This window comes from Medicago truncatula, chromosome 3 (assembly GCF_003473485.1).
Source record: "Medicago truncatula cultivar Jemalong A17 chromosome 3, MtrunA17r5.0-ANR, whole genome shotgun sequence".
Lineage (NCBI taxonomy): Eukaryota > Viridiplantae > Streptophyta > Magnoliopsida > Fabales > Fabaceae > Medicago > Medicago truncatula.
Genome location: NC_053044.1, coordinates 49,478,545 through 49,491,987, shown reverse-complemented (window position 1 = coordinate 49,491,987; position 13,443 = coordinate 49,478,545). Strand labels below are relative to the sequence as shown.

Genomic DNA, 13,443 nt, shown 5'->3' with positions numbered 1-13,443 from the left:
TTATGCTTTAAATAGTGAGGATGTTTTTATATACAAACTTTTAGCATGTCAGCATTTGCATGTGTCTATGTACTTACTTGTTTAGGAGAGTATAGATGATTGTATCTTGATTTCAATGGATATATTAAATATTCGTGCAAACATTTGCATACATATACTTCGATTTTGGTGAGGTGATATTTTTCTAAAAATATTTCGATTTTATGTCATTTAAAAAATTGTGTTTTAATCTCATTTTCTACATTGGTAGCAAAGAATTATATCACCACAGTTGTATGTTCTACCAACAAAAAGAAACATACTAAAATCTCATATTTGTGCAACCATGAAGACAAAATAAATACATTTAAATTAAAAACATTTCACCTTGGGGTATTTGCAATATGGTTTAGATCAATTTAACGACAAAAAGTCATCAAAACGAAATATTAAAACAACCTACAATTTGATTCAGTTTGAATTGCTTCCTTAAATAATTCGACTTGATATGATCAAATACATTTCCAATTGGATATATAAATTTATTTTATATGAAGTTAAAAATAACATACATTATCCAACAATATTGTTGTTACTTATTCAAAAGGTACAATAAGTTGTTTATTTATTTAATCTAATTACTAGCCTAATAGACGCTATATTATATCACTAATTAGTGGTATTTGACTTTCAAACGAAACCTGTTTCAAGAAGAAGAAAAAAAAAACTAAAAAGAAATCTACTACCTCCGTCCCTAATTACAATACCATTTAAAGAAAAAGGTCCCTAAATATAAGACTTTCTACAAATTTTTAAATGCATTTATCACTTTTTTTCAACTATACCCTTATTAATACTACCAATTACTATCTTTGAATATGAAAAATCAACATTGAGCATTTAATCAAAAGGTAATTTAGTAATAGTAACCCATTTTTCAAACAAATTTAGTATTGGAGTATCATTTTTCATTTACCTTTATTTAGTTGTATTTTTCAACATCTAAGAAATTGAATATTGGGGATTTAGATAACTGTGAAGACGTTTTCTACAAAAATCTTTTTACCACTCATACTGTAAAAATTTGCAAGAAACCAATCCATAATTTAGAAAAAAAGGAAAGCAATTGCAAAGTAATAATATCGGCAGTATACATTTGCCTAAAATCCCCTAGATACTATACCACTACCTGTGTTCAATTTCTACTTTCACGGCACTTCCAAACCTTGACGACATTCATCTTGTTTTGGCAAATTTACGAGTTTCTCTTTCATGTTCTGATGCTGAGAGTTTTCATTAACAGAACTTGTCTTCTTGTCTTGATTTAGATTTTGACTTTCCTTATTCAAATTGTCATTTCCATTCTCAGTGGCCTTGTTGGGGGTAAAATTTGAATTCTTAACACTTCCTCGCTCTTCAGACCCTACAGGATTTTGAGGCACTGCTTTGTGTTCCAAAACTTCCTCACTGGGCATGCTTTTAGCTTTATCTAAATCTAGCCTCGCCTTATCCAGTTTTCTATTTACCTGGCCCTCAGTAGTAGATGTAGAAGCTTCCTCTTTCACATTCTCTTTTGGTGTGGAGCCAGGCTCAGCGAGTCTTTTTTCCTCTTCTTTCACAGAGGTAACATGTTTATCCTGTTGAGACAATAGACACAAAAATAAGCAAAAAAAAAACTCCATTTTTTAGGGAGACAAATATTTGATATACTAATTGCATGATGTAAGAAGTTAATAAGGCACATTGGAATAAACCTTTTGGTCAGAAGGCAAACCAGTGGAAATGGGTGTCTTTGTCAAAGAATTGCCAGCAAGCACATTTGAATGAACCTTTGGGTCAGAAGGCAAACAAGCAGAAATGGGTGTCTTAGTCAAAGAATTACCAGCAGGCACATTTGAATGAACTTTTGGGTCCGAAGGAAAACCAGCGGAAATGGGTATCTTTGTCAAAGAATTACCAGCAGGCACATTTGAATGAACCTTAGGGTCGGAAGGCAAACCAGCGGAAATGGGTGTCTTTGTCAAAGTATTACCAGCAGGCACATTTGAATGAACCTTTGGGTCAGAAGGCAAACCAGCCGAAATGGGTGTCTTTGTCACAGAATTACCAGCAGGTACATTTGAATGAACCTTTGGGTCAGAAGGCGAACTAGCCGAAACGGGTGTCTTTGTCAAAGAATTACCAGCAGGCACATTTGAATGAACCTTTGGGCCCGAAGGCAAACCAGCATAAATGGGTGTCTTTGTCAGAGAACTAGCAACAGGTACATTAGAATGAACCTTTTTGTCAGAAGACAAACCAGAAGAAATGGGTGTCTTCGTCAAAGAACTACCGACAGGTACATTTGAATGGACCTTTTGGTTAGAAGGTGAACTAGCAGAAATGGGTGTCTTTGTCAGAGAACTAGCAACATGCACATTTAAATGAACCTTTTTGTCAGAAGGCAAACCAACAGAAATGGGCGTCTTCGTCAAAGAACTGCCGGCAGGCACGTTTGAATGAGCCTTTTGGTTAGAAGGCAAACCAACAGAAATGGGTGTCTTCGTCAAAGAACTGCCGGCAGGCACGTTTGAATGAGCCTTTTGATTAGAAGGCAAACCAGCAGTAATGGGCGTCTTCGTCAAAGAACTGCCGGCAGGCACGTTTGAATGAGCCTTTTGATTAGAAGGCAAACCAGCAGTAATGGGTGTCTTCGTCAAAGAATTACCGGCAGACACATTTAAATGAACCTTTTGGTTGGAAGGCAAACAAGAAGAAATGGGTGTCTTTGTCAAAGAATTACCAGTAGGCACATTTGAATGAACCTTTTGGTTAGAAGGCAAACCAGCAGAAATGGGTGTCTTTGTCAAAGAACTACCAGTAGACACATTTGAATGAACCTTTGGGTCAGAAGGCAAACCAACAGAAATGGGTGGCTTTGTCAAAGAACTACCAGCAAGTACATTTGAATGAACCTTTTGGTTAGAAGGCAAACCAGCAGAAATGGGTGTCTTTGGCAAAGAACTACCGGCAGCTACATTTGAATGAACCTTTGGGTCAGAAGGTAAACCGGCAGAATTGGGTGTCTTCGTCAAAGAACTAGCGGCAGGCACATTTGAATAAACCTTTTGGTTAGAAGGCAAACCAGCAGAAATGGGTATCTTCGTCAAAGAACTACCAACATGCACATTTGAATGAACCTTTTGGTTAGAAGGCAAACCAGCAGCAATGGGTGTTCTTGATAAAGACCTACCGTCAGGCACATTTACATTTGGCTGAACAGGAGCCAAACCAGTAGAAATGGGTGTCTTTGTCAAAGAACTACCAGCAGGCACATTTGAACGAATCTTTTGGTGCCCACCAGCAGAAATGGGTGTCTTTGTCAAAGTACTGCAAGCAGGAACAGTATGTGCCACATTTTTTGCTTGAGAAACCATCAAATGTGGCGCAGCATTTGTTCGCGAAACAGTTTGTGTTTGCGCTCCAGAATGAACAATGCCAGGTTTTGACTCACGAGCAGACATTGCATTACACTTTGAGACTGAATTTTCAGAGGCCAGTTTGGGTTTCGTAGGGGAACCACAAGCTTGTTGAGCCGGACGTTGAGATGGTACAGAACTACGAATTGTGGAGAATTGCGCCGTATTACGAGGCTGCACTTGATTTTTTATTGATGTGGATGTCCTACCTGCAACCATATAAGTTATTCAGATTTCCACTAAAGTAATAGATAAATGACTTATAAATAACAATTTTTTTATTAGATTCACGAGCCTTACATTGAAAAATTGAAACAAAAAACAACACATTTCCAGAAGATTTATGAGCCAACATTTAACAGTTTACTTTACTCGCCTAATTAGGTATAAAATTCCTTTAGTAGCTGTTAACTAAATTGAATACTTAAGTTTAGAGAAAAACTTCAAAGCCATCAAAACAATAATAATCTGTGTAGCAAAGAACACAAACTACGGTTAAAAAGTATTACTATTTGATGGAATTCGGAGAATGGGAAAGTCACCAAGGCAAAACTCCTGCAAGAAATAACCTGCAGGATGGTGACGGCAATGTGCTCATTCGATGTTTTCTTATAACTGTGCTTTCATATTACCGATAACAAAATCCTTAGATACAATCAATGGCAACAACAACTTAGCCTTTTCCCCCAAATCTCTTTCAATGGTTTGGGATATAATTTTTTTTGTACTGATTGTAACTTTAACTACTAACAGCCTATTCCCAAGTCTAGAGAAGACAATCATCAAATAGAGCCAACATAACATAAAGTTAACCTGAGACTTGGTCGGTAGTTAGATAGAGACTACAAGTGAAAAAGAAAAGAAAGAAACAATAAACAAATACAGCTAGCAAATTCTGGAATTGGATTAATATGAAAATAAATTAAAATAAGAGTCAAATGACAATTACCAGGATCAGTCACTCCAGGAGCAGATAACTTTTTGAATGGCATGTCAAGGGCTAAATTTAAGGAGTGACGAGTTGCCAACTGTTCAGCAGTATACTGTGTGTTGGTGGTCACAGTGGTCGCGGTGGGTCCTGGATTGGCACTGCCGTCTTTCTTTCTTAAAGCACTCCACCTCTGAGTATTTGGATAGACCATGACAACGTGTAGTATTAATAGTCAATTAACAGTAAAGGTAAAACGGAAACAAAAACAACAGGTACAAAAAACTGTACCTGCGAAACTAAACGCAAAACAAATACTCATTTTACTATGACCTAAACCATCACAAATTACACATTTTGTACATGTAAACTCCGTTGCCGGGATTTGAACCCGGGAGAACTGGGTGATACCCAGGCATCCTGACCTGACTAGATGACAACGGTTTAAAATAAATTTAGTACCATCAGTCATCAGATTCCAGTAAAATATAATATTAATATTTACAGAATGACAAGCACTGTGCACGCATTAACACATACTTTTTTTCCAACTGATGATTTTTCTTTCATCCTTTTAAAATCAAGGAAGAGATAACATAACACAGTGTACAGATGTACACTAAATATGGTCGGCCTCAACAGGCACAACTACAATAGCTGCACACAAGCTAAAGTAAATTCTCCCAATAATAGATCTAGCTGGTATAGATAGATCTGCCAAGGCTGCCATGTTAGAAGAGAAAAATCACATAATACGACAACTTATTAGCATCCAAGTCAACATAGCAATCAATCTATAGGAAATCAAGGATCGTGACCTCCTATCAATATTTAACTTTAAATAATGCCTGCCACCATTATCTACCTTATTAATCAACATAATAACATAAACCAGAATGAATTTTGATAAATATACATGGTTAGCAAATTGACTATTTTAAAAGTATCAACCACAAAGAGAATGAGCATTAAGTGATTTAACTTATCTGTCTTGAATTTAAGGAAAAATCAGGCTGGTAGGCAAATGTAATGGATAGTGTATAGTGTACATATAATGAATCTTGGCAACATTCTAGGCCAAAGATTAAATAAACTACAAATGGTTATATAACACAGGATGTAAGGATTTTTATAGTTCTTTCTAATTGCCAAAGGGTACTGTTATAGGGCTATGACCACTAAGCAACCAAACACTGACATGAAATATACATAATACATGTGCATGTTGAATTACTGATAAAGAAATGATATAATGACAGTGGAGAATGCCACGTAATTCACAAACTTTTAGGATTGAAAAAACACCTGAGACAATTGTGTTGCACTTCTCTTAATAGGAAAGCTGTCTCCTTTTGCCATGGTAGCCCAATTCCCTTCACCCCATTTCTGAACAGCATCCCGTAGCAAATTGTCCTCTTCCTCTGACCATGCTTTTCTTTTCCTTTTGGAAGCTGCGGTACCACCAATTGTTACCTTGGTTTCTAAAGCATCGGTTGATGATACAGTTGGCAGTGTCTGTCTCGGGACAGTAACTGGAAACATAATGCTTGACTGATCCATCAAGATAGAGGGCTGCGAAATATTTGAAGTTCGTGATGAATGGCAAACAGGAAAATTTACAGTCATTGGAGCCTCAATTGTTGCGCTACTGGGGGTAGATTCACTTAGTGTGCGGGAAGCAATTATCACCTGATGATTAAACAACCCAGAGAATCAGGCTAGTCAGATTTAAAGAACAACAAATAGCACAATCACGGTGTTTAAACATTGAAACCATAAGAACTTATTTATTCCATATTAAATGGAACTATCACTTGGATCAACCAACAAAAATAGGCTCTATCAAAAACCGTATTTTCAGAAAAAACATTAGAAAATTCTTTTTCATTGGAGTCTTCTATACTTTTTTAGGACTTCTACCTATTTTAATCAGAGAATCTGTATCATCCAATTTCTCCAATGAAACCTCTACTACTCTTCTAATGTGACCAAAACCACCATAGGAAAGTGTATGTTATCTGCTCCTTTTATAGGTTCTACATCAACTTCGTATCATATATTCATCCATAATGTCATTATTTTCTAGTATACACATTCATCCCTTTCTACATTCTCATTTCTGCTACACTTTTTTTTTTTGTTTTTGCTGATTCTTCATAAGCATAAAACATTACTAGTCCTATCACTGTCAGATATTAATCTGATAGAATCCGCTTTTTCACAAGAATATAATTATAAGCTTCCCACAATCAGAAAGAGATTTATAAAATTTAAATGTGTGATTCCAACAAGACAATTTGAGAAATGTGCCACAAATACTGTTTCATTTAATAGAAGTCTAATAATATAATAATCTAATAAGTAAAGAGTAACTAGCTAAGTAGTGAACACAGTTTTAAAATATTGAAATGGAATGTCATCATTAGTATATTAGTATGTTCACCTTCACACATGCTGAAGTCTCTGATGTAGATTCCGCACATCCAGAAGGTAATGATTCCAGCTCGCAATCTAGGTCACTATCATCATCCTGAAAATACGAATCCAAAAAAGAATGAATAATACAAGAAAGTACAATCCCTATTCAAGAATCTACGAAACAAAAATTCAATAAAAAATAAGAGGACAGTTGAAAATGGTAACGGCAATTGGAAGAGTAACAAAGGCAGTACATGTAAAACGATGGTTGTGACTAAAACAATATGCAGAATAATGACAATGTTCTTATCTTCTGCATGCTGAGAAACTTTATATTGCTAACAAAAATTCAACTATTAATCACATAAATTTTGACAGAGAATAAACCGAAGGTAAATTATGCATAAAATACATCCAGTATGGACTTAAATGAATGTATTGTGATAGTAACTACAACTGATTAGTAATAATAGAATATGGACTTAAAGTCTAATTCTTCACTACAAAACCAGCTTGTAAGGTGAGGACTGCGGCCTTGCAGGTACTACTTACGTCATATCTCTAAGCGATGTGAGACTAAACACATCCTTCACAACCAGCACACTGACGAAGTTGAATGCTCAAACAAAGGCAGCTAAGTTACAACAACTAAAGCGCTAGGGGAAGACAACAAATAAGGCGCTTTCTAACACATTCAAGTAATTCAAAAGCATGTTCAAGTGAATGATCTCTGATCATATATGTCAGATAGCAATAGGGGCAGACAACAAATAAGGCGCCTTCCAACACATTCAAGTAATTCAAAATCATGTTCAACTGAATGATCACTTATCACCGATGTCAGATAGCAATAGTAGTTTTAGCTTAGGCATAGCTGTTCCTAACAGCTTGTTAAGTGCCACATAAGCACCGTCACTTGTAAGTATTGGCTTATTTGAGTTTATCTATTGTTATAAGTTTTATGAGACTGTTTCAGAGAACTTACGAAAACAGCCTATGACATTATTCATAAGCTGTTTTCAGCTTATTTTAATAAGTTCTCCAAGATAGTTTATTGAAACAGCTTACAGGTTATATGGAAAACAATTTTAACTTTATTTTATCTTTTTCTATCGAAATAGCTTATATATAAGTGTTTATCATGATAAATGTGTAAGCTGTAAGCTGCAAATCAGCTATTTATCCAAACAGGGCGTTAAGTGGATGAAGATTGGTATCTCTGTAAATGATTGTAATACGAATTTTCAAATTCAAGATTCAGAACTGAAAATATTCAGAAATATCAATTAACGATCGCAGCATCCCTTCTTATTGATCCAGCAAATAACAGACACAAACATCGAAAGCTAACCAAACTAACCAAACTAAACAAGGATATTAGATCATGAAATATCTCTAATAAACATTAATATAAAAAAACAGTAGTATGATACACACCATAGGTTGAGCTTCTTGATCGAGATCTTCGGGAAAGGAATAACCATACGCCAAGTGACGCCATAGCATCTGATATTCTCTGGCAGTAGAAATACCAGTGGTGGTTTTCTTCACCAATTCATTCCAATTAAAATTCTCGTCAGCAGCGTAATGTGATAATTCCTGAAACACCGTCAACACAGTCGCTACGTCATACCTGCAAAACACAAAAATTGATTCAGCATAATCAAATCAAAAAATCAAGAGAGAGAGTGAGTGAGAGAGAGAGAGAGAGAGAGAGAAGATACCGTTGTGTGATTGTGGCGATGGCGTTTTCAGAGAAGGTAACTTTCTTAGACTTCTTTTCTGGCATTGAAGATTGTTGATGAAATCCCAAATTGATTGAAAATTGAAATATGCTGCAAAACCCTAAACCCTGTGATGAAAATGAAGAGTGAAAAAGGGGGAAGGAGAAAAGATAATTGTAATAATAAATAATGAAAAGAAACAGAGAGGTTTAATTGTATAGTGTGAGGTAGTTACTGTTATGATTGAATGAGATCAGACCAAAGTTGGTGATGGTGACAGTGAGACTGTTGAAGTAGATCACCCTTTCGATGTGTTCACTTTTTTACCTTTCGGGAAGATGATGAATGAAATCTTCGGTTTTTTTTTTTTTTACAGTACGATGAATGAATGAAATCTTAATACACTATTTTTAACATTTCACTCTTTTATCAATTGAAAATCACGCTATTTTTTGAGTTTGGATATGAGTGAGTGAGTATTGTGTTGATGTTGAAAAGAGTGTGTTTTTTCTATAAATAAATAAAGTCACGAATAATCATTAAAACTTACACATATAAATAGATGGGTTAATGTTTGAATCCCTATCAATAATGTGTTTGTTCTAACAATTTTCGAAAATTATATAAATAATTTGACGTGAGACTTTTTTTTTCTTTTTTAAAGAACTTGACGTGAGACTTGTAGACAAATGTTAGAAAGTGCTTGTCAAAATGAGTTAGCATTATTCCTTAAAAAAAAAAATAAAAAAAAATGAGTTAGCATTATTCTTATTCTTAGTCTTGAATAGTTTATTAATTAAAAATTCAATTCTTTTTCTAACAAAAACTAATAATTTAATTCTTTACACACTAATAGGTAGAAATTATTTTTAAAAGTATCGACCATTAATTCGTTTGACTAGCATATAAATAAAAATTAAATATTCATTTTTCACAGTAAAATTAAATATTCTATGCATATTTAATTTTATAGTTTTTGTAACATATGCATGTTTAGTTTTTTTTTTATGAACGGAAAGCACATTTAATAATTATTAAAATTCCTAAATTACTTATTTAAAAAAAAAACAAATTCCTAGATTACTCTTTCAAAAATAACATTCCAAAATTACTCTCAATTAATTATTTAATTTTTTATGGAGATAAATATTATATTTAGGTATAGGCTACTCAATGAATCTTTTTACATTAAATCACAAAGTAAACTAAAATTGAGTTTTAGATTGACTAGACAGTTTTTGTTTTTATTTAAAGATTGATTTGATCAAAATTACTTAAGTTATATGTACTCGGTACGATACTAACACTTAAAATTATTTCAAATACGAATAATTTTTTTTGAGGGGATATGAATAAAACTTTATAAATTCCTAAAAAAAAACATTTTATAAATTGCCTAAAGTTAACTATAAATAAAATGTGAGATTATTTATAAATAAAATATTAAGCTATTTGTTGTGTGTATTTATATTCAATTCAATGAAATTGAGTAAAAGGAAATATCAATATTATTTTAAAATAATGATAAGGTAACAATGACAATATATTATAAATTAAGTTGACAATGAAGTCATTTAGATATTATTGCAAAAATAACTTTTATATAATTTGAAATTTTTTTTTGATAGGCCAAGAGCAAAATGACATAAAAAATAATAGTGTCCAATTAAGTTGGGACCTTGCTCTAATTTGTTGTCAATTGCTCATTTATATTATTAAAAAAAAAAAATTACAGGAAATATGACCCAGTCAACAACCCTAACGGGCAAAACCAAAAAATAAAAAATAAAAAATCCACAAAGTGGATCCAACCCTAAAGATTTCTAACAATTGAGCTCGGGTCTAAAGTTTGGCGAATGAACCGATCGTCAACACAAAATCGGATCACGTACCATCAACTCCTTGCAACAAAGACAACAAGCATTGACGACTCTTTCGAGTCCATACAGTACCACAGACAAATGCTTGAAAATAGGGGTGGATTCGACCGCCAACACTGTAATTAACGAATTCACAAGCACCAACTGATTAATTAGCCATTTCTGGCCCACATCAAGCGAACATACAAACACAGCCGAGGCACGTTGAGGATGGCATATGGACTCGACCGCCAACACGGTGACGAATATCGCACATCCACAATTTACTGTGACAAACCACACAAATTCACGCCCATTTCTAGCCCCGCAATTCAAAATCGATCACGAGACCGAATCAGATTTTTAAAAAAAGGCAACAACCCAAAGCAGTCCAATCCTTTGACACTGTATATGCAAAACTGAATCGTGAAAACCTGCAAAGAGACAAACCCAAATCTGCAGCAACCATCCAAACCGAATAGATGTATATGACAGAACCTCAAACCCAGCCACGGCGGCACGATTCGAGTGAACCCAAATCTTCGACGCTACCGACGGACCAAAATAAACCACGCCTAAAACCTATACCACCGACGAACCACCGTCGAGAGAATAGGGGAGAGCTGCGATGCGGATGGCATACCCACCACCATCGTCGCATCGCCAACCACCACCATCTACATCTAGACGGAACAAGAAGGGAGGGCGGCATGATTGGGCTTTAGAAAGATGAGCTGGATACGGCGGCGAGAGAACGGAGAGGAAGGAGAGCGTTTGTGTTGTGTTTGAGCGTTTGTGTTGTGTTCTCACTTTATAATTTGAAATATTTACAATAACAAATGGTAAATAATTTATTTTTTGTTTTACTAATTTTTCCGCGTGATCATAAAAAACTAGAGGTCATGCATCACATGTGAAAAACAATCATCAAGGTGCCACAAGAGCCAGATACATACAAACAAAAGAATAACGACAATATTTTCTTGTGCATAAAAAGAAGGCTAAAATATACTTTTGGTCCCTGCAAATATAGCGAGTTTGAATTTTGGTCCCTGGTAAAAAAAAGTTTTGAAATCGGTCCTTGCAAAAAAATTTGTTTTTTAAAACAGTCCCTGAGCCCACTTTCTTGCTGATTTGGCACAATCTTGATTAGGTGGGCGTTGCTGACCGTGCAAACACGTATACATGGCATCCATATGGAAATTATTTTATTTTTACTATTTAAAAATAATTTTAATAAATCATAAAAAAATATTTATGAAATTAACAGCAAAACATTTAATTTTTGAAGGAATCTCTCCTTCATATTTGCTAATTAATTTGTTGATTTCATAGATCTCTCCTTATCTTTTCTCCACATAAAGTGTTCATCTTTACTCCTCTCATATTTGTAACCACCCTATTCCTCTCTTTCCCAAATCTGGAAATAACACAAAAAATTTAATTTTAACAGTAGCAACGTAAAGTTCACTCAACAGCAAGTCCCTATTCTTCACTAACATCAAATTCATGTTCAAAATTACAAATGAGAAGTTTGTTGAACAACAATATTCATTCAAATCCATCTTCATCACCAAATCCATGAAAACATTGTTGAACAAAAATCGTTCACCAAATCTATGAAAAAATTGTTCAACAACAATCATTCATTCACAAGATCCAGCATATGTCGTTTACCGTATTCATCTTATTCTTAATTGTGATTGTTCTTCTTCTTCCCCCTATTCATCTTCTTCAAACCCAAATGGGTTGTTTTCCCATTTCAACAATACTTCTGATGGATTTTTTGTTTCTACTGAAAAACCAATGCTTTAGCCTCTCTCAATCTTTCAAATTTTAACAACTCCATTAACAGAACCAGAGAAAGGGTTCTCACAGATCTGAATGAAGTGTTGCTGGTGGTGACTTTCTTTTTAGTGTTGTGAAAAATTGAGATTTGAGCGAGAAGAGAAGATAGTAGTTTTTGATGATTTGTGATGATTTTTCATGAAAGAGAACGATGAAGAGAAGATTTCAAGGATGGAGAATCATGAGGAAAAACGATGGAGAAGAGAAGAAGAATTGGTGGAAAATCTGAAACCCTAGTTTCAATTTTCCCTCTTCTCTATTTAAGTTTAATTAAATTAAAGTATTTTAATTTTAAATCAATTTTTGAAATTAAAAAATTGGTTTTTGTAATTTTAAATTTTTTTAATTGCCACGTCATATGTCATGTGGCAACTTATGCACAGTCGGTGTTTGCCATGTATGCATCAGTGTGCCACCATGCAGCTTAAATGGGGCCAGGGACCATTTTAAAAAACAAAATTATTTGCAAGGACTGATTTCAAAAAAAAAAAATTACTAGGGACCAAAATCCAAACTCGCTATATTTGCAGGGACCAAAAACATATTTTAGCCTAAAAAGAAAATGTATAGACTCCACACAAAAAGTACAATGGGTTCCAAATAGAAATCTTTTTTTTTCAAAGGATTACCTTTGTTATGCCGAAAGAAAAATATTGTCATCAACTTTAATTGTCCCCTGAGTAACATCATCATTTGACCTGATCACTCTTCGTACTTGTAGAAGTACTCTATTTATTTTAGATTAGAAAAATGTAAACCGGAGTCTTTTGTGCTGGGCACTAATTAAGGAAACACATATGCTAAAAATATCGTGGAAATTATCTAGTCAAACTTTTAAAGGTGTAAAAAGGGTTTTTTTTCAATAGAGTTTTCTTTTTATTTTATTTTATAGAGCCAATGAAATATGTAGGGCCGATCCAATTTTTATAGCATTTGTATTGTAGTTGTAGAGCAAGCATTGTCTAAAGCAATTGAAAAAAAATCTTTAGTTTTCAATTCTCAATTCCTTTAAAAATTAAGACGTCTTTCTTAATAGCTCATTAAAAATTAAGACGTCTTACTTAATAGCTCAAGATCAAGACAGCAATATGAGTCCTATATGATAACATTTCAACATCATGCATAACTGTAATATCAACATTGATGCACTCCGCTCGGACTATTTTACTGAAACCCGGGAGTGTCCAACACAGGAAGATTAGTGTTGAACATCCATGACATGACCCATG

At 34.2% G+C, this 13,443-nt stretch overlaps 1 protein-coding gene across 2 annotated transcripts; it reads right to left on the bottom strand.

The window, feature by feature from the left end:
- Nucleotides 1–982: 982 nt before the first annotated feature.
- On the bottom strand, nt 983–8,897 carry LOC11429657 (mucin-17). Of its 2 annotated transcripts, XM_024779366.2 has the most exons (8): nt 8,743–8,897; nt 8,508–8,635; nt 8,221–8,416; nt 6,809–6,895; nt 5,671–6,054; nt 4,387–4,558; nt 1,734–3,646; nt 983–1,616 (listed from the first exon to the last, which is right to left on the bottom strand). In XM_024779366.2, the coding sequence occupies exons 2-8, from the start codon at nt 8,570–8,572 to the stop codon at nt 1,188–1,190; spliced, it is 3,246 nt and encodes a 1,081-aa protein (XP_024635134.1). In that variant the 5' UTR covers nt 8,573–8,635; nt 8,743–8,897; the 3' UTR covers nt 983–1,187. The 2 variants fall into 2 exon arrangements, with proteins under 2 accessions (XP_024635134.1, XP_024635135.1); XM_024779367.2 differs by lacking the exon at nt 8,743–8,897 and having other exon boundaries at nt 8,508–8,704.
- Between the last annotated feature and the right edge of the window lie 4,546 nt (nt 8,898–13,443).